Source organism: Microtus oregoni, unplaced genomic scaffold, assembly GCF_018167655.1.
Source record: "Microtus oregoni isolate MIOR12 unplaced genomic scaffold, Mior012 000000F_ref0000247, whole genome shotgun sequence".
Lineage (NCBI taxonomy): Eukaryota > Metazoa > Chordata > Mammalia > Rodentia > Cricetidae > Microtus > Microtus oregoni.
The window spans coordinates 5,741,963-5,769,419 of NW_024543059.1; the positions used below are offsets into that span (position 1 = coordinate 5,741,963).

The 27,457-nt window shown below is 36.2% G+C and overlaps 1 protein-coding gene and 1 pseudogene across 1 annotated transcript in view; one reads left to right on the forward strand and one right to left on the reverse strand.

Moving 5' to 3' along the window:
- LOC121453294 (keratin, type I cytoskeletal 18-like) overlaps nt 1–20,656 on the reverse strand; it is a 51,584-nt gene extending 30,928 nt beyond the window's left edge. Inside the window, 2 exon segments of the mRNA XM_041659951.1 lie at nt 6,226–6,364; nt 20,393–20,656. Coding sequence (XP_041515885.1) covers nt 6,226–6,364; nt 20,393–20,656 — 403 coding nt within the window.
- A 1,456-nt stretch (nt 20,657–22,112) lies between these two features.
- LOC121453308 overlaps nt 22,113–27,457 on the forward strand; it is a 46,148-nt pseudogene continuing 40,803 nt past the window's right edge.

Below are 27,457 nucleotides of genomic sequence, written 5' to 3' on the forward strand. Positions count from 1 at the left end.
GAAACCCAGTGCCATTGTTCTTGAGTTCTCAGTAGTCCTCATTGTCCGTTATGTTCAGAGAGTCCGGTTTTATCCCAGGCTTTTCCAGACCCAGGCCAGCTGGTCTTGGTGAGTTCCCAGTAGAACATCCCCATTGTCTCAGTGTGTGGGTGCACCCCTCATGGTCCTGAGTTCCTTGCTCGTGCTCTCTCTCCTTCTGCTCCTGATTTGGACCTTGAGAATTCAGTCCTGTGCTCCAATGTGGGTCTCTGTCTCTGTCTCCTTTCATCGCTTGCTGAAGGTTAATATTCAGGAGGATGCCTATATGTTTTTCTTTGGGTTCTCCTTATTTAGCTTCTCTGGGATCACTAATTATAGGCTCAATGTCCACCAATGATAGCCTTTGTTGGAGAGGTTGTGGAGAAAGGGGTACACTCATCCATTGCTGGTGGGAATGCAAACTTGTGCAACCACTTTGGAAAGCAGTCAAACAAAATCTGCGATTTCTTTAAAATAATGAGACAAGGAACATCTGACCACAGAAATGTAAAGTCTGATCTCAGAGATCACTACGTTGCATCAGTTTCTCTCTGAAACCTTGAACACATCACTTGAACTCTCTGAGCTCTTGCATTCCCATCTGTAAAAATATGCTTTGTAAGAGAAAGGTCTTCTCTTGTTTTGAAATTACACTCCAAATCTAAAATCTCAGTTCAGTACATCTTTAGCCTTTGCACTTCATAATTCTTGCTTTGCTGGGAAGAAAAATTTATTAGCTTTGTCTGATGGGTGGAGTCCCTTTTTCTATTTGTACTCAATGTATAATAATATAAAATGATAGGGGAATTTCATTCTAAGGTTGCTGTTCTGAAAGTATTCATTAGAATATGAAACCTGGAGCTGGAGAGATGGTTCTGTGATTAAGAGCACTAAGTGCTTCTCCCGAGGACCTGGGTTCAATTCCCAGCCCCCACATGGCAGATCACAACTGTCTATAACTCCAGTTCCAGAGATTCTGATACCATCATACAGGCAAAACACATACAATAAAAATAAATTATTTTAAAATAGAATCTGAACCCTGTATCCAAGTACAGATATTTCCAAATAATTTAAAAATATCCACGGCCATTAATGTTCTAATTTTAGTCAAAACATTGTGGACACTTTGTCAGAATGTAGAGAGTTAAATGATATTGACAGTGTGCTGCGATATTGTTTTATTATCCTTCCAAATTAAAAAAAAATGATAAACTGTTTTACATGTGCATGTGTCATTTAGATGGTCATCACAAAGTCATTACTGTTGAGAAGAGAAGAAAGAAACACCGGATACACTAGGTCTCATTCAATACACAGCCATCACGTAAGGAGTGAATACCAAGCTTCAACTTGACAGAGACTTAATTCTATTCCGACCAAAATATCCCACTGAGAACAGCAATCAGCACGTGGTTGAAGATTTATATACATATATAATATGTAATCAATGACTACTATCAGTTCTTCCACTTAACAGCTAACAATGAGAAAAAATCAGATAATCTACAAAATCAATTTAAGGCCATAGCGATCCAGGTAACCTGAAAACCATTTATGCAGGGAGATCAGGCATGCCAGTTGATTCTTCCTCTTGGAGAACTAGAGAGAAAACTGTGGTGGTTATTAAAAGAGAGACCTTTTACTTTATTTAAAAAATAAAAGATGAAATGGATTGTGGTTAAATATGAAAATGTAAAATTAAGTAAACCGACAGACTGAAGAAACATTATTCATATAAATTATGCATGAAATGCTAGCATCATTAATATACAAATTAACAAAATCATAAAAGAAAAGTCAAAATGATATAATCAAAGGAATTATAAATGTAGTTTTGAAATTTTACATTTGAATCTGATGATTATTTCAAGGTAAGTAGAATTTTATTAAGATATTATATCTTGCCAGATTTGCATATTGTTTTACTTAATCCTGTAGTACTAAATTCTGCAAATTTATTAATGAGGGAGATTGATATCATTGGGCTTGTGATGTAATAAATGGTTGGGTATTAGCTAGTGACTGAACTGGGAAGGACACTCTGCTTTCTTGAGGTTCAGTAAATTTCCTATATCTTCTTTAACTATGTATCCGCGTTTACTGAGGAACTGTTCTGTTTTCTTATCCTTTTTCTTTTGAACGCTTTAGATCTCCCTCGTCTACTTTAATAGTGATGGAGTCTGCACATTGTCTACTCCCCCATTGCAGTCACCAGGGGTCGCCTGCCTCCTCCAGAGGTTGAGGACATTTATTCTGTTATAGAACTTGATTCCTTCGCTCTCCTGTTCATGTGCAGGAAATCAATAAAGAATTCTCCACTATCACGTTTACATGGCTCATCTGTGTCTACTCCACACTTATCCCTCGGCTTATCAGGGTTTTAATGATTTTGTACATCAAATAGCAAATGAATTGCTATGGTGTTTCTGATTTTCTCCAGTATTTTAACCTGCATTGATTTAAGCAAGGATTTTTATTGTTTTGGTTGTTTGCTGTAGGAATAAAAATATATCTTGTCTCTGAGCTTTTAAGGGAATCAAAGTTATGACAACCCTTTTTTCTTTTCAAATCTATTTACTAATTATTAATTAATTCTAATTTATTTACATCTACAAATTTTCTTTGAATTTTTTTGCTACATTCTATGAGTTTTGAAAAGGTAAATTTCACTTTCATTTATAAAGAGTGTTTAAAGAAAGGTTTTAAAATTTATTCTCTGAGTTAAATTTTAGTAAGTATTATAGATTTCCCATTGATATAAGGAAATTTTTGAAATTTATATTATAGATTTGACTTTCATTTTTGTCTGAGATCATATTTGTATGATTTTTATCTTTAAATTTAGTGCATTTTTCTTATATAAAATGCCATTTATGTTGCTGAAAGTTTGAGGAAAATGTGTGTTCTGAATTTTTGGATGTGATATTCATATGTCAATTAAATCAACATGATTGATTGGGCTGTTTAGATAAACTATATTCTAATTGATTTTCTGCCTGCTTCATTTATTGGCAACTAACAGGGCATCTTAATTTTCATATTGCCATAGTGACTTTGTCTATTGTCCTTTAAGTTCCGTCAGTGTTTGCTTTGTGTGTTGAAATCTAATTAATGGCTTTATGAAAAAGCATAATTAACTATTTTGAAGAATTGTACCCTTTTAATTAGCTTTCCTTCATCATAGCTTTCATTCCTGGTGATATCCCTTGTTTAAATCTGCTCTGTATGAAATTTAATAATGAAAACACTCCTTTACTTCTTACATTCTTAAATCATCATATGTGAAGTGAATTTTTTGCAAACAGTACTGAATTGGGTCTTGTTACTATCAATGCCTGCACGACGAAACAGAGATTAATTTCCCACAGTTCTGGAGGCTGAGGTGTGCTGGCTCTACTGATCAGAATATCTCATCCACATTATTTCAATGTTTCCATTCTTTGGCAAAGGAATGCATAGCTGGAAAGGCTTGGGGTAAGACATACCGCCTCTCACAACTTCAGAGAAATCTGTGGAAGCCATTTTCTCTGGGAGCAGGACATAGCGCTGGCTTACATCCTGTCCATGTAGAACGACTTTGCATTTTTCTCTCCCAGAAATTAAAGGAACTTTTTGATATTTTTTGTTTTAAATTTAGTAGGGTTCTTCAAAGAAGGACCAAAATGAAGACCTGGCTTTAAAAATAAATGAAGAATATTGTGCAAAGGACTCGCTATGTGGGTTGATTGATTGATTGATTCATTAGCACTTTAATGATGTAAAGGGGTTGAATAGTCTAGGTCCAGAGCCAAATTATCTGTAGCTATCTTTAGCTCCTCAACAGCCCTTAACTGCTTGCTCCTGTATGTGACTTAATATCCATATGACTATTAGATAAATTGCTTGTAATACATACTGATTCCTAGATTCCATCAAATCTAAGACTATCCTCAAATAACATACAAGGCCTTTGAAAGGTATGTTCCCAATTTGCTCCACTGAGCCTTCCTGAGGTCTACAATGCATTTGAAAGGTGTATTATTGGTTTCTGACTTTCTTTACACCATTACTATTAAAAAAAAACATTATGAAGTTGCTACCTCATTCACTGGGGCAAACTAAGTTTGCATTCCCAGGCCATGGCTCCAGAAGAAACCATTGCCTTTTTCAGATGCCAGCTGCATTGGCAGGCACAGCAGCCTTCTGAAGTTGTAGGTCCTGAGTCTTTTAATTCTAGTAGTTATGAAAATGCCAATCACCTGTCAACATTTCCCTTTAATACTGATTGACTGCTTCTGGTCCCAATAGGTTCAACTCTGGTTGAATTTATCGATGCTATCTGTGAACCTTTATGAATCTTTCAGTTGGCAGTTAGTCCTGTGATTCAGTTTTCCAAGGATCCATAGAAATTGTGATTTCAGGGTTTTTTTTTCTCAACTCTTTCATATAAAAATGAGTATCAGACATTTTAATGTATTTATGTGTTGAAACTAAGATCTACGTTTTAATTGTAGCTTAGCAATCTTATTTCTAAGAACCTACTTTAATATATAAAATTAAATAAAATAATATTAGTGCAAATGTGTTCTTACCCATCTCAGATGAATTGCAGAATGTAGGGAGAAATCTATAACCCTGCATGTGCAAACACAGAAGCTGTACATTGCCAATTTCTTTCTTTCTTTTTTTCTCTTTCTTTCTTCTTTCTTTCTTTCTTTCTTTCTTTCTTTCTTTCTTAGTTTTTGAAACAGTCCTGGAATTTCCTATATATACAAGGCTGGCATATAAATCACAGAGATTCACCTAACTATGCCTCCAAATGCTGGGATTAAAGGTGTGTGCCCACATTTTCATCTGTCAGCCTCTTGTCATAAACAGACCTTTCTGTGCATTGGATTTCTGCTTGTAGAAGAAAACATTTAACTCAAGCAAAAGCAACCACTAGGTGCTATGTCAACTCTAAGGGATAAATGTTTGGGAAAGGATAGTTCTACATTGGCTGCAGTGCACTCCCACAGGACAACTGTTTCCCTCAAAGCAGAGCAAGATTACTGTGAAATGCATTCCTTTAAGCAAGGGACCAAATATGGCATCAATAGTTGTGGACCCTATTGTGGTTCTGTCATTTGCCTCCTGCTGTGATGGACTCAGAGACCCGAGGATTAATTCTGTAATGCTATCCCCAAGAACTACACAGAAGTGACAGGGAGCAACAGGAGATTCAACCAAGCTGAGAACTCTGCAGCTTTTTTTTTTCTATTCAAATTTCTCCATATCAAGAAACACAAGAATTTTTCAAATTTTAAAGAGACACAGAAAAATAACAACTGGATGCAATCTATTATGTAGAAGGCTAAGGCTCAGGTGAGTTGTACAGTGTAATTTTTTCATAAAGATTCCTTCTCCAGTTAAGGTAAATCTAATACATTTATATTAGAAAACCCTTGCTTTGCTCTTTTCCTTTTGTATTTTGTTTAGGCAATAAATTCAAATATAGATTAGAATTTCTTTCATCTTTATGGATATGCATGTCCTTACAGTAAGTTTATAATCTAAATATAAATGTTTGTACATTTTTCTGAATTGGACTTCTAATGTACATACACATAAGACATAAGACATCCTAAGCTCTCTTATGTGTCCATAAACTCACAGAGATCCCTCTGCCTTTGTCTCCTGAGTCCTGGGAGTAATGGTGTGAGCCACCACTCCCTGGCTGTTAGTGGCTTAACTGTGCACTCTGATCTCCAGGGAAGCTTTATTTGTTGAAACACAAACACAATATCACCACACAACAGAGGGAATAATGTTTAGTGTGTGTTAGGCCTAGAGAAGAATACTGAGAATTCTGTTAAAAATAGAAGCCCTTTAAGGAATTTCATAAACCAAAAATAAATAAGATTGTGAAGGAGCAGAACAAGCTCTATCTTCAAAAAGAACTCCATTTTAGACAGAACCTAACTAAGGAGGGTGATGCAGGCCAGCAAAGTCATAAACACTCCCAAGAAGTACCAGCCCTGGTCAAAGTGACCCACTAGGGTGTCCAAACAACATCTGCTTGCTTCAAATGTCTTTGTAGGTACCCAATTAACCGTTCATTTGACTGTTTTGAATTCCCTATACCCCAACTAATGAATTCAAAAGATATATACTTTTACCCAATTCTGAAACACCAAGGTTTGTGCCACCCTGCCTTGTGGTTTTCCCCCTTTAAAATTCCCTTACCCTGAAGCCTCTTGGCCACCATCCCCAACCCGCTGCGATGGCGTGTTTGATTGTGGTCAGAGTTAGCTAACTTGTAATCAATAAGCCTCAGCATGTTTTCATAGGATGCCGGCTTTTTGGCAGTCTTGTTTGGGGCTCCCTTGATGCAGACACAACAATTTAGCTTTGATAAATACCTGAATTCTCATTAGGTACCAGTTATACCTATTATATAGGCAAACAACAACAAAACTACTTCTTAAAAGAGTTTAGCAAATTTATGTAATTGTGAATGGTTTGCATAAATTACTAAAAGTCTTTCAACCTTGATTTTATCGTCTAACAACAAGACATGTTAAGAGCCATAAATATTGATAAAACAATGTAAAGACTCTTACTAAGTATAAAGGACTTTCATTATTAGAATTACGTTAAAATAAGAGGAAGACCAGCTGTAGACCAAACTTAGACCACCTCTTAATGTATACACCAGGAGCAAATGGGAAGACTGAGGAAAACAAAGGATGTGACTAAGTTCTTAGCATCTGTCTCATCATCAGAAATAGGAGTCAAACTGTCAATAAGATTTAATTCAGTATTTTCATAATTTCAAAGAGAGGGGAAAGGATGGTACTTCTCCCACAAAAAACTCTCACTGGAATTTCCATTATTTTCTGTTGCTTCTTTTTATTGTTGCTACTCCAATTACATATGCTCTCAGCTGGATTTCCTAGGCCTATGGAAAGCAATGTATTTGGATACCCATGATTATTTATGAGTATTGCAATTAATATTTCCCACATATTCCTTTCAGCTTATAGATAGTAAATCCCTTGTAAATATATCATCTTTGAGCTTGCCCCAAACTCATCTTCTCTAAATGGCCATCTTTTAAATAAACCCTCCAAAGAACAATCCAGTTTCTAGTGTGCCAATCCAGTTTCTAGTGTGCCATCTGCTTAGTGTTGGAACCCTTTCTTAGACAGATGGATTCCATGGAAAAAGCATCCAATTTGAAGAAAGTACAAGGCTTAATGAGTTGAAGTTGGTACAGGAAGGACCATACATGAAACACAGAAGCAACCAGAATAAATGTGACTTGTTAGAAAATACTTTATGAACTAGACCCATACGTGGTCAATACATAGAGAAAATTATAGTGACAATAATAATAACAAAGATTGCCTTGTGGTATCACAAACTGTTATCTAAGTAATGAATGGTGAGATTAAAATCAACTTCCAAACCAATAAAGGAGCAGAAACTAGGTCAATTGTATTAGTTACTTTTATCACAGCTATGACAAACACCTGAGAAACAGGAGCTGGAAAGATGCCTCAGAGCTTAAGATGCTCTTAAGAAGACCTAGTTTCAGTTCCCAACACCGCAGTTACTAGGCAACTGCCTTCAGTCCTCTGCAGGCATTTGTACCATGTATAATGTAAAATACAAACAAGAAGACTAACAATAAATCAACATAAATAAAAATAAATGGAAAACCCACAAAAGCAAATTAAAGAAGAGAGGGTTTATTTTGCTTACAATTCATGGTACTATGTCATAGTTTGGAAGTCACCGGTAGGGGCTTGAGGTTACTGGTTATCTTGTATATACAGTCAGGAAAGACAGATAGAGATTCATAAAGATAGAGACAGCTAGAAATAGAGATGATAGATATACTTATGATAAAATTTAAATTATAGAAGATAGTTAGATTAGATAGACAGATAGATAGATGATAGATAGATAGATAGATAGATAAGAGGGAGAGAGAGAGAGAGAGAGAGAGAGAGAGAGTTAGAGAGACAGACAGAGACTATTGCTCTCACCTTTTTGTTCAGTCCAGGTCCCTAGTCTTTGTAATAGCAATGACTGCCCACCGTTAGGATGGATCCACCTACCTCAAATAGCTCAGTCTCCAAAATCTCTCACAGACATGGCCAGAGGCTTCTCTCCTAGTTGATTACAGATTCTGTCAAGTTGACATCATAGTAATCTATACTGTTAGCAACAGGCTATCAATCAGTGGGAACACATGAACCCAAGGCATTTCTGACTGAGTGGCACACACAATTGTTTCTGGTAAATCCAAATTTTATACTGGCTTATGATTGTATTTATTCATTGTTTTGTGAGGGACACCCCATTATTCAGTCCCAATGAGGATAAGGACTGAATGATAGATGTTATATACAATACTCTGTGGTGACAACTGGGTAATAACACTGATAGAATTCCAAGTGAGAGTTAAGAAGTGGTCATGTTAGGAATGATACTATCACTAAGACTGTACTGAAAATTGAGTGGGGCCTTCAGATGGGCAGGGAGGGAGCAGATTGGAGACTCAAAATAAGTGCCTGGTACATTTCCGTCTCCCTGTAATTATGTAAGGACAGATCTGCTGGTAGAGTACTCAGTTGAGAACATGCAAGTAATGGGCACAGTGACACCAAGCGGACATTACAACCGTCATTGAAGTGATGATCTGGACCTGATAAAATTCCCGGTAGCCCATCATTTTATCTGGCCTGCAATTTCCTGCCTCTTCACTTGGTCGTGATAAGGAACTTCACACACTGCATTAATGCTGCCAAATTCGCTCTCTTTTTGCTGATTCAGAAACTCAGAAAATGATTCCACTCTACCTGTGATGTGCTCGGAGAAACCATGCCCACTTTAGATCCATCTTTTCTCTGATATCCACAAAAGTCACTTTAAAGGTTAATAGCTAAGAGATAGAGACATATATTTGGAAAGAAAAGTACAAAACCCACCCCTGTTCAGTTCCTAAGGAATGCTTTGCTTGAATGAACTATTGTAATCTCAATATTTTAATCATTTAGTATTTATCAATGTGGATAATACCTATACAGTAATGTTCATTGCACAGCATAAGTCTAAACTCAGTGCATAAAAGCTTTTCAAGCTAAACCTCCAAGTACCATATGAATAATTTATTAATGTGGTGGAGTCTTAAAATACCCCCAAGACATACTGAGAAGTAACTAAAGGTATGGCCCGCTGTGGATTCAAGAAGCTATGTGCCAACATGACTGAAATGCTTTCTCCTTTGGAAATTATTTATTAAACATCTGTTCCTCAGAAATAATATTTGATAAGATAAATAAGAATAAAATAACAAATATGGCCTTAGCAGAACATGAAGCCCTAAAACAAGAGGGAATTATGTAATTCTCTACAACAGAATTGAGAAAAAAAAAGACATGGGAAAGAAGATTGGAAATATCCCTGGTCGCCTCAGGTTTTACTGCCTTTATAGCGTCAGTCATGTTTCGAAGGAATGAAGCACCAAATAATGTTTATTATCTATGGCAAATGCTTTAACAGCATTTATTAACTTATAACTATAAGAACTGGAGAAAAATGGGAATACTGCTATTCACATATGTTCATATTGTGGTACATAAATACAGGATACATGCACAGCATACCTGAGAAAAGAAAATTGAATGTATGTCTGTGTATTTTTTTTCAACCAATAATTGTAAATTGCTATCAACTGGCTATGAAGAGAAAAATAGAGAAAATATTAAAATTCAAAGTTCACATGTGCGGCTGCATATACATGGAAAATAACACACACACACAAGACAAATAAATAATCAACAAATAGCTAAAAGGGAAGATGAAGGGGTGCTTATAAGGACTGAGTAAGAGTAACTGAGAAATGAATATAATCAAAGCACATTAATATACATGCATGTAATACCTTAACACGGAATCTGAGATACAGATCGGCTTGAATTTCAAAATCATGTGTGATTTATACTATTATTTAAAATCTCTGGAATTATTTTAAATCTCATAATACATCGTTTTATTTGTCAGAAGAATGTAAAATCCTAAACTGCTTTCCTCCTAGAGCTATTGTGAGGGTTTACATTGTATTTGCATTGAAATATAATGCAACACTATTTTGATAGACAGAGAGGGAGGGAGGGAGGGAGGGAGAGGGAGAGAGAGAGACAGAGAGAGAGAGAGAGAGAGAGAGAGAGAGAGAGAGAGAGAATATCTTCAAATGCTAAGCACTATCAAACGCTGCTCCCACTGACCATTTTGTCTGATAAAATCACACGAAGGTCATTAAACAGAAGTCTGTGAAATAGCACAAAGCAAGTGGATAAAAGGCATGTTATAAAAAGGTCTCAGATATGAAGAAGGGGTTTTCTGAATGTAACCTCAAGGTAGAAAGACTCAGCACAAAAGGGTGAGACCAGTCAGGAAATATAGATAAATTTAGAACCAAAACAAGAACAACAGTTCCTTGGCCCCTGACTTCCAAGTTTAAGAAACTCCCTGCAGGAATAGAGTAACTGTCACTAAAAGGAGCTCGTGGCAGATAACTGTGGGCCTTTGAGGGACCCAACTAAATATGGTGGGACTGATTCTGAAGCATTGAAAAGTGACTAAGATGAAAAATTACATGAATGGCAGGATTGTTACTTTAGAATAACAGAATTATAAATGCTAGGATTCATTCTACCACCCTGCAGCTGATTTAGGTGATTAATTCAACTAATACGGATTTTCATAATTCAGAAGCATGTTTGCTAAGAGTACAGAGGTAGCTGGATGGGAACGTTCATAGAGAGAATAAAAGGCAGAGTCAGGCTTTAGATAAGCTAGTGTCTGTCCCCGCTCTAATTTGCTTTCTGTAATGTGCATGCATCTGGAAAATATCCTCTGCACCAGTAGCCAGCATTTGGGAAGATTATTCTGGGCTTCATGTCAAACTGTGCAGCGCATTATAAAATGCAAGCTACATGAATGTTTTTATTACTTATTATGTTTTGACATAGGACACAGTAGTACTGAGGTTTCCTCAATTTTTTTTCTCTCTCTCTTTACCTCAGACCTGAGCTTGGAATGCTTTCTTGTAGTAATCTAAGTAAGTGTATACAGGTTTCAAAGCTACAGCCAATTTACTGATATTAGTGGTGTTATTGACTGATCTAACTGAAGGGCAGGCTTTGAGGAAAGCTGAGCCTGTGTTAATAAATTAAAAAATAATTGTAAAGATCTAGGCGAATAATAAGTACCTAGTAGGAAGTAACAATGATATAACAGAAATTTGGAACTAGGACCATGACAACCAGGTAAGAGTATTCAGTTAACTAATATAAAAATGGTCACAGCAATGAGATGTGGGATTCCCCTCTGTATGCTATGAATACCATTGGTTAATAAAGGAACTGTCTTGGGCCTGTGATAGGGTAGAATAGAGCTAGGTGGGAAAACTAAACTGAATGCTGGGAGAAGGAAGGTGGGGTCAAGTGAAGCTATGGAGCCAGCACCAGAGACAGATGCAAGCCATCAGCCTGAACCTTGCTGGTAGGTCACAAGCTTCATGGTAAAGTATAAAATAATGGAAATGTGTTCATTCTAGAGTTAAGAGTGAGCTAGAAATATATATAAGCTAATGATCAAGCAGTGTTGTAATTAATATAGTTTTGTGTGATTATTTCGGGTCTAAGCGGCCAGGAACATAGAAGCGGCCTCCTATAACAGCCATGCCTTTCTTCATACCTTGCCTCCAGCACAGTTTCTGACTCAGAAAAAAAAATCCACTCTCCACTGACAATGAGAAAGTTGCTATTGATCTAAACAAGGGCTTCTGAAGAGTTATAGGCAGCACAATACAGAACTCCACACATAAATCCCAGATAGTTCTTTTCTTCTCCAGTAGAAATTTCATACGTGTTTAAACTATGTCAGGGATTCCCTAAGAAGTTCTAGACAGGCTTCCTCTTCTCAGAGCCATCCTTAATATTGGCCATCCTCTACAGTGCTGATATAATTTTAGACTTTTCTCTAATTGATGCCATAGGCAGGCACGATCATTCACTGATTTATCACCAGTGCATAATTGTGGCACCCATTCTCATGAGTTTATCCCAGGCTTTGCCCTTTAGGTGATGAGATGGCTAGCTGTACTAATTCTGTTTATTTATTTTTTTCAAATATTCTCTCTTTGTGAATCATCTTCTAATCTTTTTCTATATGGCTAGATGTACTAATTCTACTCATTTATTCTTCAAATATCTGCCTTTGTGAAGCATCTCCTAATCTTTTTCTAGATGTTCATCTCTAATTTAAAGCTCTTTTATGCACAAAAAATAGTTTCTCAGGGAATAGCACAAGGGTGTTCAAAACACAACACTTTCAGGTTCTTCTGTTATTATATTCAAAGCCCTTATTATATATATATATCATATATGAACATAATCATATATATTAGCTACTTTGAAAAATTATCTGCTTCTTGTTTGTATTGGAAATGTCCTAATATTTCAGTTTCTTTTGCTTAGTTAAGTCCAGGTTTGGTGAACAGGAGACTCATGATTGATTAGTGATGTCTGCTACCAGTTTTGGCTTTGTAGGAGCCTAGGCAGTTTGGATGCTCACCTTACTAGACCTGGAAGGAGGTGGGAGGTCGTTGGACTTCCCACAAGGCAGGGAACCCGGACTGCTCTTTGGGCTGATGAGGGAGGGGGACTTGATTGGGGGAGGGGGAGGGATATGGGAGGCAGTGGAGGGGAGGAGGCAGAAATTTTAAATAAATAAATAAATAAAAAAGATTTGGTATGAAAATAGAGATCAAAAAGCCAACTATTTATGTCATTAACTAGAATAATGAAACAATCTGTTGTGTAGTGAGACCCTCAAGTTAGATAACCAGTAAAGAATTAGTGGGGGTAAACTCTTCACTGGACTCCTTGATAATACCAATTTCTGTTCATTCCCTTACCTTTTTATTTTAAGGCTGTGAAGTGAGCTGTTACAAACACTGATCCTTAAAGTGTCTTTTATTTTTAATCCAAATTTAATGTTTTATCCTAATCCTTTCACTCAGTGGCAAGATATATTGATGATCATTTACTTTTCTTCCTAAATGCCATACTGTTAACTTCCTAAAAATTCTCGAAATAGATCAAAATCATCCTAAATTGAAATTACCTCACCTCTTTGTATTGTAGCACATGAAGGACTATCTAAGATTCATAATTATGCTCCCATTCATAGCCTTGCTAGGTTAGAACTCTGCTAAGCATAAGGATAGAAATAAGCACACATTTGAAAACTATAAGGAACTTGGAGAGTTCACTTTATACAAACTATAACTTCAATTTTCCAGGTGTTTGTGAAAAGAAAGACATAACTTACAAGAAACAATAAGAAACAAATATTTAGTAGATTTTTAATGATCTGTGTGTCTGTGTGAAGGTTTTTGTACATGAGTGTAGGTGCTTGTGATTATCTGAATGAGGGAGAGTCCCGGAGCTACACTTAAGGGTAGTTGTGAGCTGTCCATTTGTATGTGCTGGAACTAAATTGGGACCCTCTTAAAAAGTCTTACATGATTTTACCACTGATCCATTTCTCTAGTCCCTAGTACTTTTTAATCTTAAATCACAGTAACTTTAGTAAGAGATGAAAGAGAGGTCTGAATCACCATTCAGTTAATTGTCTAATTAAATAGACATGAAATTTTAATCAGATTCAATTCACTAGAAAACTATTACAGTCGTATGCTAAGTATTGTAAAAACTATTCAGGCTATAACAGTGAGCAGTTACTTCATTCATATAGGCTACAACTATAAAGTTCTTACAAATCAATGGTTAAAACCCTAAAATGAGATACAGAACATTCAGGAAGATCTAGAAACTGTGGCAGTTGACAGAGTAAACTTCTAATTTGTTTTGGATTTCCTGATTTGGTACTTTTTGTCTGATCCACATACTTTGTTAAAATTAAGTGTCATTTAAATATAATAAAATGCTCCTATCAAAAATACAAAATCCACTGAATACTGAAAAGCATATTTGTTCATATATCCAAAAGACTAAGTATAGGCTCTCATTGCCTTTGTTCCCTTGTACCCTCTACATTGGAAATGCCCTACAAAGGCTGGTGTGTTAAATGCTGAGTCCTTAGATCATGGTATTATTGGGCAGTAGAACAATTAGGAATTGAGACCTAGTGAGGAAGTTAAATTATTGGGAACCTGACTTTGAAGTATAGACTGAGACCATGGTTTTTCCATTTCCTCCTTTGCATTTACCTTTCACAAGGTAAGCTACATCTTTTTCTTTTTTTTAATCTTTTGCTATTTACTCTTCTCTCATATATTACATCTCAACTGAATTTTCCCCTCCCTCCTCTCCTGCCAATTTCTCCTCAACCTTTCTCCTCCCTTCCCACATCCACTCCTCTTCCTTTTCCCTTCAGAAAAGAGCAGACCTCCAGGGGATATCAACCAAACATGGCATATACAACTTCCCTTATATCAAGGCTAGACAAGGCAACACAGTAGAAGTAAAAGACTCTCAGAAGGAAGCAAAATAGTCAGAGACAGTCCCCACTCCCCCTGTTAGGAGTTCCCAGAAGAAGACAAAGATGAACAACCATAATATATATTCAGAGGCCCAAGGTCAGATCCATGCAGGCTCCCAATCATTGGTTCCAAGGAGGGCTGTGAAAACTCGGCAGCAGAACCATGTGCTTTGGGGTGAAACTGTGTATTTCCAATATGTTCAACAGCTCACTTTTAATTACCATAAGGCCTTTTGAAGAAGGACTATGATAATTTTATGAAGAAAAATAAAGTCAGATTTTATGCAGTTTAAATAAAAAGAAAATAAAATATTCAGTAATAAAACCAGAGTTTAATCCTGTCTCAGTGCATGTTGTTCCAAGCTGCCCAGACATGAATATATTAATTATAACACTGCTTGGTTTATTCACTCAGGCTTCTTATTACCTAACTCTTACAGCTTAAATTAACCTATTTTGACTAATCAGTGTATCACCAGAAGACTGAGGCCTACAGGTAATTTTCTGATGTTCCAGTATCTGCTGGTGGAAGTTACAAAATAATCCCACACTAGTTCATAATTATATATAATAAAGGATTATTTGTTTAGGGGAGACTTACAGATCACAGTTCTAGATCATAGTCCTCTGCATGAATAGGGAACAGGAACAGGGTCCAGCAGCTGGAAGCAAGAGAGTGAATGCAGGTTTTACAGCTGCATTTATAGTATAAAGGACCATGTCCAAGTGGGCTGATATCAAGGCTATTTGCTGAAGGAGCATAAGGAGCTCCCACAGCAGGCTTCTTTCTCCTTTGGCAGCTACATGGGATCTGCCTGACATAAATGAATGCTCAGAAACTATGTCTGGCCCCATGCCTAGAACCTTTCTCAGATTACTCAGGCCCTATGTTTGAATATATGCATTGAATGTTGGTCACTAAATGTAACAAGTCTTTCTTTAGACTGCCAGTTCCCAAATAATGACATGGAGACTTTTTATTAATTATGAAAGCTTGACCTTAGCTTAAGCTTCATCCTTACTAGCTCTTAAAATTTAAATTAACCCAGTTATATTAATAATCTATGTTCTGCCACGTGGCTCATTATCTCATCTCATGACTTCCTCCATAACTGACTAACAAATCCCTACTTCATATTCTTTCCCAGAGTTCCTACCTCTATGCAGAAGGCTTATCCTCTTTCTGCCTACCTATTGGCTGCCCAAACCTCTAATAAATCAATCGGAAGGTGTCTTAGGCAGGTGAAATAAAAGGAGACACGGAGGCATCTTCACACAGTATACAAATATATATATATATATATATATATATATATATATATATATATATATATATATTTGTTGTATTTCAAACAACAAAGAATGATTCTACAAAATAAACCATGTATCAATATCCAATCCAATGACATTCTCTTCCTAGAAGCATTTACTACTTAATTTATAATATCCTAGGATACTAAATTCTAGATAGCCCTAAAAATGAGTGATAATAGGGTATAGTCAAAAGCATTCCAAACTGGGGTGCCATCCTCTGTAACAAATGTCTTAATTATGGAGGCAAGGATGGGGAAGCATAAGGTTCAAAGATAAGACATAGTTCTTAAAAGTACCAGTGATTTAGTAAGCCAACTTTCACTTGACAAGAGGTCAATGCTTAATAAACACTGACTCAGGTTTATACCCACTTAGAGTGTGTTAATAAACACTGACTCAGGTTTAGATCCACTTAGGGTGTGTTAATAAACACTGACTCAGGTTTAGATCCACTTAGGGTGTGTTAATAAACACTGACTCAGGTTTAGATCCACTTAGAGTGTGTTAATGGATCCCTTGGTACAGCAGAACATCAGTAGTTCAATGAGACTGAATCTGCAAAATCAGCTAATTTGCATCATTTTCGGTTTAGCTTGGGGATGAACTTACATAACTGAATAAAACCATAGCTCTTGAGATTTTGTTCTATTAGATTAGAGATAATAAAAATAAACACCAAAAATCAGTAATTTAAAGGATTTTAATTAGTTTTTGAGTAATTACAATATGTTGCATTTTTAAGTATTTTAGTATTCAAAATACTTTGATAAATTTGATATAATTTCATTGATATTTTTTCAGATTTTATGAATTTGGGGTCCAAGGTATAAACGTTTTGATTTGTCTAACTATTTATTCTAATTCTATGCTCACATTGTTCACTTCATGAAAAATCTTACCAAAAAGAATTGTTACATAACTAATCTATACAGGAGAATATCCTACCTAATTTCACAGCTCCTTAAATATCTATGTTTCTACTCTTGTTAGTTATATCCATAATAAACTCATGTATAAGAAGTATTCTGACACAGATTGCCTTTTCTGATCCATTTCATCTCTGGCTATTGAGACAGCTAGAATGACAAAGTATAATGCAGCTTAGAGATAAGAAATCAGATTTGTGAAAATAAGAATTTTCCTCACTCCATCCTTTAAGGGATTTTTTTAATTAGAAGCCAACGATTATTTATATGAATTGACAATGCCATTACTGAGCCTAAATTTTCTTTCCTGGCTAGCGTAGAAGGCACAACAACATACATGTTGCTTTCAACCACAATTTTATACTGTATTTTTTCAGTTAGATACCACAACAAAAGGGGGCAAAATATCATTATGTTATAGATATAGAATGAAATAATAAATGTAATATGCTTTCTCATCCAAGTTTTTTTTTAGATTATATGTCTGGAATTTTCTAGTCAAAATAATCAAACTGTAAGTTTCACAAAATTCATCTTGAATTTTTCAACTGAAGAGTAAACAATAATATGAAATCTATTGTACAAAAGCTATGGAGAGAGCATTTAAGAAGAAGTACAGAAATACATCACTCTAAGTTGCTTAGAAATTGTCATTTTTTTCTCTTATATAATATTGATAAATGGGGCATTGAATAAGAAATTAAACACAGTTTAAAATGAGTTTATTTATATACACACATGCATGGAAAATGCTGGCAAGTTTTGCTTGAAGTATTAATGATTATTGACCATATCCATGTGTTTTAAATTCCATGTGATAGAAGTCTGTTAAAAACTATTCATTCTTTAATTTTGAAATACAGATTTCACTGGCGCCCCAATGTTGGGTTGTTCTATTTATGACAATTTCAGCAAAGTACAGTTCACCTTTATAGCCAATGAACCTTGGGATGTAACAGAAAAAAAAAGAGCTACAGAAAACATTGAATTAGAATATTTTGTCTTTCCCAATAACAATAATGACCTGAAGACTAGAGATATATAGTAGAGTATAGACAGACAACCAACGGACATTGTCGCTTGATGATAACTTCTTGTCTTACACAAAAATTTCTCCTGTTTTCTAAAGATCCAGATCAAAAACATTGTATTTCCGCAGCACAGACAATATAAATTTTCACAATATCTTTCCCAATTCACTACACTTGATTCTGTTCAAAAATAGGTAGCACTTGTTAAGTCAGAGGCTCAACAGTGAATTCACCAGTCACTGGGTTCTTGGGTACTTTTTGTTAAATTTAGTTAGTTAGTTAGTTAGTTAGTTAGTTAGTTAATTAGTTATATAACATAGCAACCACAGTTTCCCCTCTCTCTTCTCCTCCTGTTTCCTTCCCCAACCTCCCTTCTACCCCTTCCCGCATCCACTCCTCCTATGTCTCCATTCAGAAGGTCTAAGACCTTCCATGTCATGGTATATCAAGATGAGGCAGGACCAAGCTCTTCCTCCTTGCTCCATGGCTGGGCCAGGCATCCCACCATAAGGAATAGGTTTCAAAGAGCCAGCTCATGCATCAGGGACAGGTCTTGGTACCACTGTCAGGGGTCCCAGAGACAGAACAAGCTACACAACTGTCACCCAGATACAGAGGGTCTAGCTGTAATTGATTGGATACATTTGTGGGAAGGATAGGAGGCCAAAAAGCTGCTGAAGGTCACAAGTGTCCTGGGACTGCAAAGATTTGCTGTATGAAGAGTTGGTGCTAGAGAGGTGGGGTATCGGGGAGCTTTAATTGGATTTTTATACAATTAAAGTGAGAAGTTATCTATTTCTTAATAAATGGGAGATTGCCAATTATAAAACTATATTCTACACTAAGTAACCTAAATAGGATATTAATCAAATAATAAGTAGTAAAGAAAAACTTGAAATTCGTTAAGTATGAATTGTTTGTTTCCTGCCACAACTACCTTCCAAAAACATGGTGTTTGATCTGTTATTCATTAGAAGTGTTTTTGTAATTTTTATTCTTTAAAAAGCTGATGGGTTAATATAGATCATATAAATCAATTATATACATTCATTTGAATAGGGTCATGCACGCTATAATTTTTATTTGCAGCTTTTATCATAAAATAGTCTTTAAAAACACTGAAGAATTATAATAATAAAATGATCTTGCAAATTGTCTAGACCATGCGTATTCTCTTGGAAGTCTGTCCTGAGGGGCAGGGGGAAAATACCCCATCTAGAAAAGGAGCTGTGAAAATTAATATAATTTCAACAATCCTGAAACTGCATATAACACCCAGAAATTGTGACTCCCAGTGGGAAACATGGTGTGATACAATTAGCATGCATGACTTTCTGCTTCAGAACAAGCAAAATTCAAATTCCTTCTTAAGACCACCATACATGTCATGGCTTGTGAAAATCCAATGACCTGTAAGCCACTGTCTTTCTTGTGACATATCTTATGATGGTATTAAGAAATTAATTGTGATTCTCAATAAATATTAAGCTTCTCCTGAATCTGTAATCTCTTATTGTAGACTATAAATTTATTACCGTTTTAGTGACTAACAACAGGGTTGTTATAACATAGGAGCTACTTAGGATTTTCAGGAGAGCCAAGCATGTACTCTACCACTGAGTATATTCCCAGGGCCCAAAAAAAAGTGTTTAAGATTACATTACCTGTGCCCCTACCTAAAATAAGGCCTAAAAGAGGGATTTTGAGCAAAATTTGAGACATTTTCTGAACTACTAGAGTGAAGAAACTCCCAACTGGACAGGATGTTGGAGGCTTATTCAAAAAGTAGTGAATAAATAAGTACAAAGCCCTCTGCCAATGTAAAATCGTGTTCTTAGGCACCCTCCATCCTAAGAGAAGGTTCCGACTTTCAATACAGCAGCCAATGAGCTGAGCATGGCAGCCTGTCGGCTAATCACACAGTATCTATTACTCCTTTTTCACCCGTGAGAATACAGGCTCAGATAGGGCTGTTTCTCACAGTTACCAAAGGCCAGAAAGCATAGAAGCTCGATTTTCTGATTCTAAGGTAAATAGAATTTCCAGTGTGATTTAACTCTATGCATCAAGCTGCTTCCTCCTTCTTTCTAATTTTGCTGATGAAGCTGGAAATTTCCCCATCTTAATGACGAATTATGAGTCCTTTCACATAGGAAGAGAGGAGCAGTAAGGATAAACGAACACTAGCCCTGTGCATTTGGTCTGCCTTCTCTGCCAGAAGTCTGTAAGTCACTGATCTATATGCCAGAGGATTCTTCTTGTCCGTCTAGAATCCACGTCCTCTCCAGATTCAAATGCCACATAATGGCACATTTGATGGCCTTTGTCCACCGACCTTGTTTTTGGGAACATAATTGTATACTTCAAGTAAAGCGTGATGGTTGGAGACCTCATAATTTAGTTTCTATCAAGGAAATTCTGCCCCAAATGGTAAAACATGCCTGATTTAAATGAATATCACCAAAAATGATGACTTTACACTTTTCAAGAAAAAACCCAACAGCTTTTGTGTGTTTCCAGAGACCTTAAGAGAGGCTAACAGATTTATGTTCTCATTACCGCCTGAAGCAATAACTCTTCCAATAGGTAATTTTTATACTCTGGGACCACAAAACATGTAGGAATATAGGCTCTGGAATGAGGGAGCTGGCTGTCAGGATTTCCGAACGCAGCAGTTGCTAAAGCAGTAGATTTCCACAGAGAGATGAGGCTCTCTCCTCTTTGGTTTTCCACATCAGACACACATCTCTGAAGTCGTGAAATGTCAGTCATAAAAAAATTGGTAAATTGATCCAAGTCTTTAATACCACATCCAGTGAGCATTTTGATACTACTAGATAATGCTTTGATTTTAATAACATATAAGATTTAATGATAATATATAATAGTAGTACTAATCCATATTTAATTAATGATAATTATCAGCTATTTAACTCCCACTCATGATTTAGGCAGGACTCCATAGGCCATTGGTGAAATGGTAGGAAATATGTTTTCTAACCAGTGTATGTTTTTAAGTTCATTAAGTGGCCCTAAGAAGAGGGCATTTTGGGACTGAGGTAATTTAAAGGCTTCAGAATGGACTGGTTTTTCAGCAGGACATTATATCACAAGCAATACTAATGTGAGCATTTATCAACAGATCTCAATGCATGTTTCCACTCACTTTTAAAAGCAAAACCCAAACTAAAATGCTGTTATTATCTATCATAAAGTCAATTGCTAAAATTAATTCCCAGATAGACACACGTGAAATTTCGTCACTGTAATCTAATTACGTCAACAGGAGCCAAACCAATGACACACCATTACTCACACTCTTGAGGTTAAAAATATTCCGCTATGTAAATAATGCAGTAAATATACAAGCATTCTTTCAAATCATAGAATTCCATTTTACATATGAAGCAGTTCCCTTTTTGTATGAACTCAGTCTGTATGGCCAATAGTATCTGAATTTCTTTTTCAAAAAGTGGCATGTGTTGATAACATTAAAATTATCCAAATTTATTGAAATGTATTTAACTTTAATTTTCTCACATCCGGGATTGGGACAGTCACAATGGTTGTGTGGAATTCTGAAGGAAAACAAACAAAAACTGGAGAGATTTTAATTGGCCTAATTCGCAAGAACTAAAAGCAGTCATGTTTTTATAAAAATATATAAATATTCTCATTTTCACATGAAAGAAAATTTATGTTTATAGGAAGAATCCTAATTATAGTTAACCATTTGAGTTCAGATGAAACCTAATAAATGAATGTCTTTTCTGAAAACATAAATATAAATCTTTTAATCCCAATATCAAATAAGTTACTGAAAAATACTATTATTGCATATTAGGTTTGAGTCGAAGTTTTTTTTAAAGGTACTGATTGCATTTATTATTTTGGAAAATGCAAGAGTCTTTATTGCTGAAAGGTAAGTGGTTAAAAATTAAAGGGAAAGTTTCCTGTTTACATGTTTATATTGCTTTCTAATTTCTGTTCTCTTTATGATATAAAAATCTGTATTTTATTGTTGTTGGCTTTTATTGCCAAAAATTTATTTTTTTATTTTAAATTTTGTATTTATTTTAAGTACCAAGCACAGTTTCCCTTTCCTTTCATCCTCCCCCTAATCCCCATCTCCTCCACCCTCCCCCTCTCTGCTCTTCAGAAAGAGCAAGGCCTCCCATGGGGAGTCAACAAAGCCTGGCCCATCTAGTTGAGACAGGACCAAGCCCCTTGTCCCTGCATCAAGGCTGAGCAAAGCACCCACTTAGGATAAGGGTTTCAAATGTCAACTCATACACCAGGAGTAGATCCTGGTCCTACTGTCAGCGGCCCCACAAAGACCAAGCCACACAAGTGTCGCCTACGTGCAGAAGACCTAGTTAGATCCCACGCAGGCTCCCTATCGGTTGGTCTAGAGTCCCTTAGTTCCCAAGAACTCAGGTCAGCTGTCTCTGTTGATTTTCCCATCATGATCCTGATCCACCTTGCTCAGCTCATAAGATCCCTCCTCTTTCTCTTTGACTGGACTCCTGGAGCTCAGTCCAGTGCTTGGCTGTGGATCTCTGTACCTGCCTGCTTCCATCAGTCACTGGATGAATGTTCTATGATGACAATTAGGGTAGTCACCAATCTGATTACGGAAGAAAGCCAGATCAGGCACCATCTCTACTGTATCTAGGAGTCTTAGCTGGAGGTAATCAAAATCCAGCTCCCCAGAGATAGACACAGATCATCTTTTGCCACAGCATGTATGTAATGATGACTTTAAGCTTATGCTTCCAAGATAAAAAATAAACTAACGAAGTAAATGCTATTATTTCTTCAGCAGCAAAATGTCCTCTAGGTCTCACATCATCACTGATGCTATTTTATCCTCCATGGCATATTTTAATAGATCCAAAAATATTTTGTGCACATACTTCATTACCAACTTTCCTGAGAAAGTAAGACACCCATAAATCCTCACACAAATTATTTTGACCTTTTGCTAACTAATGGCTGTTTAAATGCTGTGTTTTACAGTATAGGGAGCACAATCTGATAACAAAATAGTTAGTGAAACATATCATTACTAAATGTTTTTTAAAATGTAATAATATTTATACAGATCTCTGCTCCCTGCAGGGAAGGACCACACAGCTCCAGCTGCTTCCACATGTCACAATGTAATATCCACTGACATTTTCCCACATTGCTTATGGAAACAGACAACTGCCAACCTGGCAGTTATATGACTCAAACACCATGACTATGTCAGCCGTGTGGCCCTCACATGCAGCACCACAAACACTGCTAACTGCTGAGATCCTAGGAAGCTTGCTTTTCTGATGTCTCACTTCTAGTAAAATGCATTTTTTGACAGGCATATCATACCCTATAATGAAAAAGGTAGAAAAAAAATACAAGCTTTTTGGTTATCATTTCAATTTATTGCTGCATTGACAGCACTGGTTTTCTACCATTAACCTAATATACTGTTTGTGAAAATACGGTAGAAATCTGTTTTAGAGTTCAAGACTAAGTCTATCCTGGGTTCTTATAATGCAATCCTCAATGTGATGTTTCTCTAAAATTAATAAAGCATGTAAGGGAGATTTTATGTGAACATGACAAGAGTAAGGTGCATGCATGGAACTCCCCAGGAAGCTACAACTTATCACCCACCCTAAATGTTATTATTCTATCTTTCACAGTGCTTTTATTTGTGTTAAACTCCTAGGAACCACAGCTTAATTTTCCCTAATAGATCATAACTAATTTTGTGGACTATGGAGTCAGACATTTTGAATCTAAATGCCAGCTTCCATTACCTTCTTCCTGGGTAATATTGGTCAAAAGAGTCTAGAGATTCCTGGCTCCTCCAATAACATGTGGTTACTACAGAGAAAAGCAGTGTTTATCCTAAACTTTGCTACGCAGATTGAATAAGCTAAGCAAAATGAGAAAAGCCAACACTCAAAACCTGTTCCATGTTCTCATTTCCACAGACTGTGGAGAAGACCCATTCATGTCCTTTTCCTCCATTAGAATAAATGCACTTCAAGATCAGGAACAGTCTAATTAACATATGGAACAGTAACATGTAACAAAACAGAAATTTCATGCACAGGTAGTGAGATCTGCTTCTTCCATGGGATGCAAACTATTGTATTATCATGGAAAAATAAATCATCTGTACTGTGGTGAGAGGTATAATGACAGTGTATGTTCAAATAACTCTGCAGAACCTTGTGCATGTCCAGTTTCCAATCAATCCTTAATAAATGAGAAAGATGTTCTGTCTTCCCATATTCCAACTGGGTGATATTTGATAAACTGTTTGTTTTCTGTCTACATCTAAAGTTTCTTTCTTCTTAAATATTGGGTCCATGAAAAATGTTTTAGAATAGGAAGAGAAAAAAGAAGGTAATAACTATTTCCTTTTATTTATTTACATACCATATGAGCTTTACAGTGTAGAAGCTCCTCAATGAATGAATGATTGCAAGCTAACATCAGAGATGCTATTCAAAAGTTCCTGTCTTAAATTCTGTTTTAATCTTGGGATAAAGTAATCTTGCCAGTTTCATGTTGCTTTTATCCTAGATAGCCACAAAGCTTGCAAACATTCCCATAACTGAAATTTATAAACAAATGAGTCAAGTTCTTCAAGAACAGTAACACTGGTCCTTAAAATTAAGTGTGGCCCAAAAAGAAGAGAGCTCTGGTATCTAAAAGGAGCTACACTCCATGAGCAGTGATATAGGCAGCAGGCCTACCTCACCATTATCTTTCCATCTTCATGGTTGGGATATGCAAGTTGACTTCAGTTAATTCTGCACCTCACGCCTCTGATAAATGTCTGTGCTTGGTAAAGGGAAGTGAAGAGTACAGGCATTCATATTAAAATAAAGATGTCTTCTTTGTCAAGTGCACTTTGGGAACTCAGGCTCAGCAAGGGTAAAATGCTTAGCTGGAGAAACATGCAAACACTTCATTATGCTAATGTGCGAGGGGAGTCTTCAATAAGGAGGTGGAATTTGCAGCATTTGCCAAACTTGTCTGATTATAGGCAATTCTATATGCATAATGTGATATGAAATACACCCTGAAAAATAGTCAGCTAAATAAGAGAAAAATGAGGGCCTAGGTCAAAGTGTTTGTAGTATTTAAGTCATGCTAAGAAAATGTATACCTAAATTTTCTCCCAGTCTCTTAGGACTCTGTTTCTCTCAAAGTTAAATGTAGACATTTTTGAGTTAATATTCATGTTTTTACATTTACATTTTGTTTCTAGATAGAATGTACATAGGTGATAGATTTATGTACATGTATGCAGGTAGGTGATATTTGTATATTTATATGTTGTATGTGTGTGTAGTTATGAGAAACTTAGAAGAAAAAAAGGGTTGCTATACTCTGAATTTTTGTTTACTTCCAAATTCCATATCCAAACTCTAAATCTATCATGATGACATTTGTAGATGGAATCTTTAAGAGGTGACAATTATGTAATCAGAATATAGATCGCACTTACTAGATTAGTGTCCATATAAGAAGTAACCACATGCTAGCTAGTGATCTTTCTTTTGTAATTTTATATCATGTATTATTATTGTCTCTGTGTGAGAGAGTGTAGTGTGCAAAAAAAAAAAAAAAACAGCACATTGTTTGGTCAGAAGATAAATTTCAGGAGTTGGTTCTGTCCTTCTGCCGTACATGGATTTTAGGGATCAAGCTTCTGTCATTGGGCTTACCAGAAAGTACTTCTACCTACTGAGCTATCTTACTGTCCTAATTACCTTTAATTTCCAACTTGACCCATCCTATATCTATCTGATAGGAGACTCAGAGAGCAGATTGACTTATGAGATTGTTTTTATTCGAGGTTAAAGCAGAAGAGTACTATCTACTGTAGTTCCTAGGCAAGTGGTTCTGGTCTGAAAGGGTAAACTGACTGAAAATAAACCTGGGAAAATGCTCTCGAATAGTCCAACAAGCAGCATTTCTCCATATTCCTAAGCCCAGGTTCCTCCCCTGAGTCCCTAACCTAATGGACTGTGATACGCAGGTGTGAGCCTTCCTTCCACAACTTGCTTTTAGTCAGTGTTTTATCAAAGCGACTGACTGAAACAAAGACAACTGATATCTCCATTGTGTGACCATACAAGCAGCTGATAACCTGCAAGGAGGAAAGGAACTTATCATATAGAAGAGAGGTACTTGAGAAATGCCCCGCCATTCTTCCTTCATATGTAGAAACCTATCAATGAACCAGGAGACGGAAGCGGGGCTATATCAGATATCCAATCTGATGGTACCTTGATGACTTCTTTGTTGCTACATGGTGAGAAATAAATGTTTCCTATGCATAAGCCACACGGCGTATTCATATTTAATTAGAGCATCAAGGAAAGACACAGTTTATGTCTGAAAACAGATATCATTCTCCCCTCTTATGTTATGTTCTGTTGTACCTTTTAATACTTCACCCCGACATTTTAAAACTTTCTTTCAACTGATAGGAGAGTTTGAACAATTGATTTCATAGACTCTAAGTATTTCAATCCTGAAATTACTGCCCTTATGCAAGGCTCTGTGAGTTGTGCCATCCTTGAGATAGTATGTCAGTAAAGAAAGTAATATCATACACTTTCATGACTACCAGACTATTGAATTACGCTATGGCATAACAGTGAGGAATTAGTTTGCTAAAAGAAACTTTTCTAAGTATTCTATTGACTATTTGATGCTCATGAAACTCTGTATTTATTCTCATAATCTTTGTTTTATAAATTAGGATATGAGCCGGGCGGTGGTGGCGCACGCCTTTAATCCCAGCACTCGGGAGGCAGAGGCAGGCGGATCTCTGTGAGTTCGAGGCCAGCCTGGTCTACAAGAACTAGTTCCAGGACAGGAACCAAAAAGCTACAGAGAAACCCTGTCTCGAAAATCCAAAAAAAAAAAAAATTAGGATATGAATCACAGAAACATTAAACACTTTTCCAAAATTCCCTCAACTGGCTAGGAAGAGAGTCTTATGTAAAACACAGGCTGACCAAGATCAGGGATCCCCTTTTTAATCACATTGATATAGTAATTAATAAAGTGAATGTGTATGGATATGTGTATTAAATACTATGCTAGAGCTCAAAAATTCACTATCAAACTCATATATCAGAATAGTAAAGAAACTCCTAAATTCAAGGGACAATGCTTGCATATTTTTGTCTTGCTCTATAAAGTGTGGACTAACAAGGAAGTCTTTACATTGCTTCATTCAGAAGTAAATACTAAGCTTTGGAGGCAAAGAGTAAGACATATGAACACATTTCCAAGACCCAGATGAAAAATAAATAAATACCTTTAAGAAGACAAAAAGTTGAAGCCCAACAGTTTTGTTGTTATTTTTCTGGGGGGGCGGTTGCCGGGAGGGGGCTTTTTCCATTTAACCCATGCTCTTGCTGTTTGTTTTAGTGTTCTGTTTGGAATTAATCCAAATTATATAAAAAATAATGACAATGGTTAATAAAGTACTGTTCAACGAACAAACTTCAATTTGCCTTCTTACAGTGGTTTCTCGTGGAAAAATTTGGGGTAGATGCTAATACTATCCGCCTTTTGCAGATGAGGCAGTTGAAGCTTAGA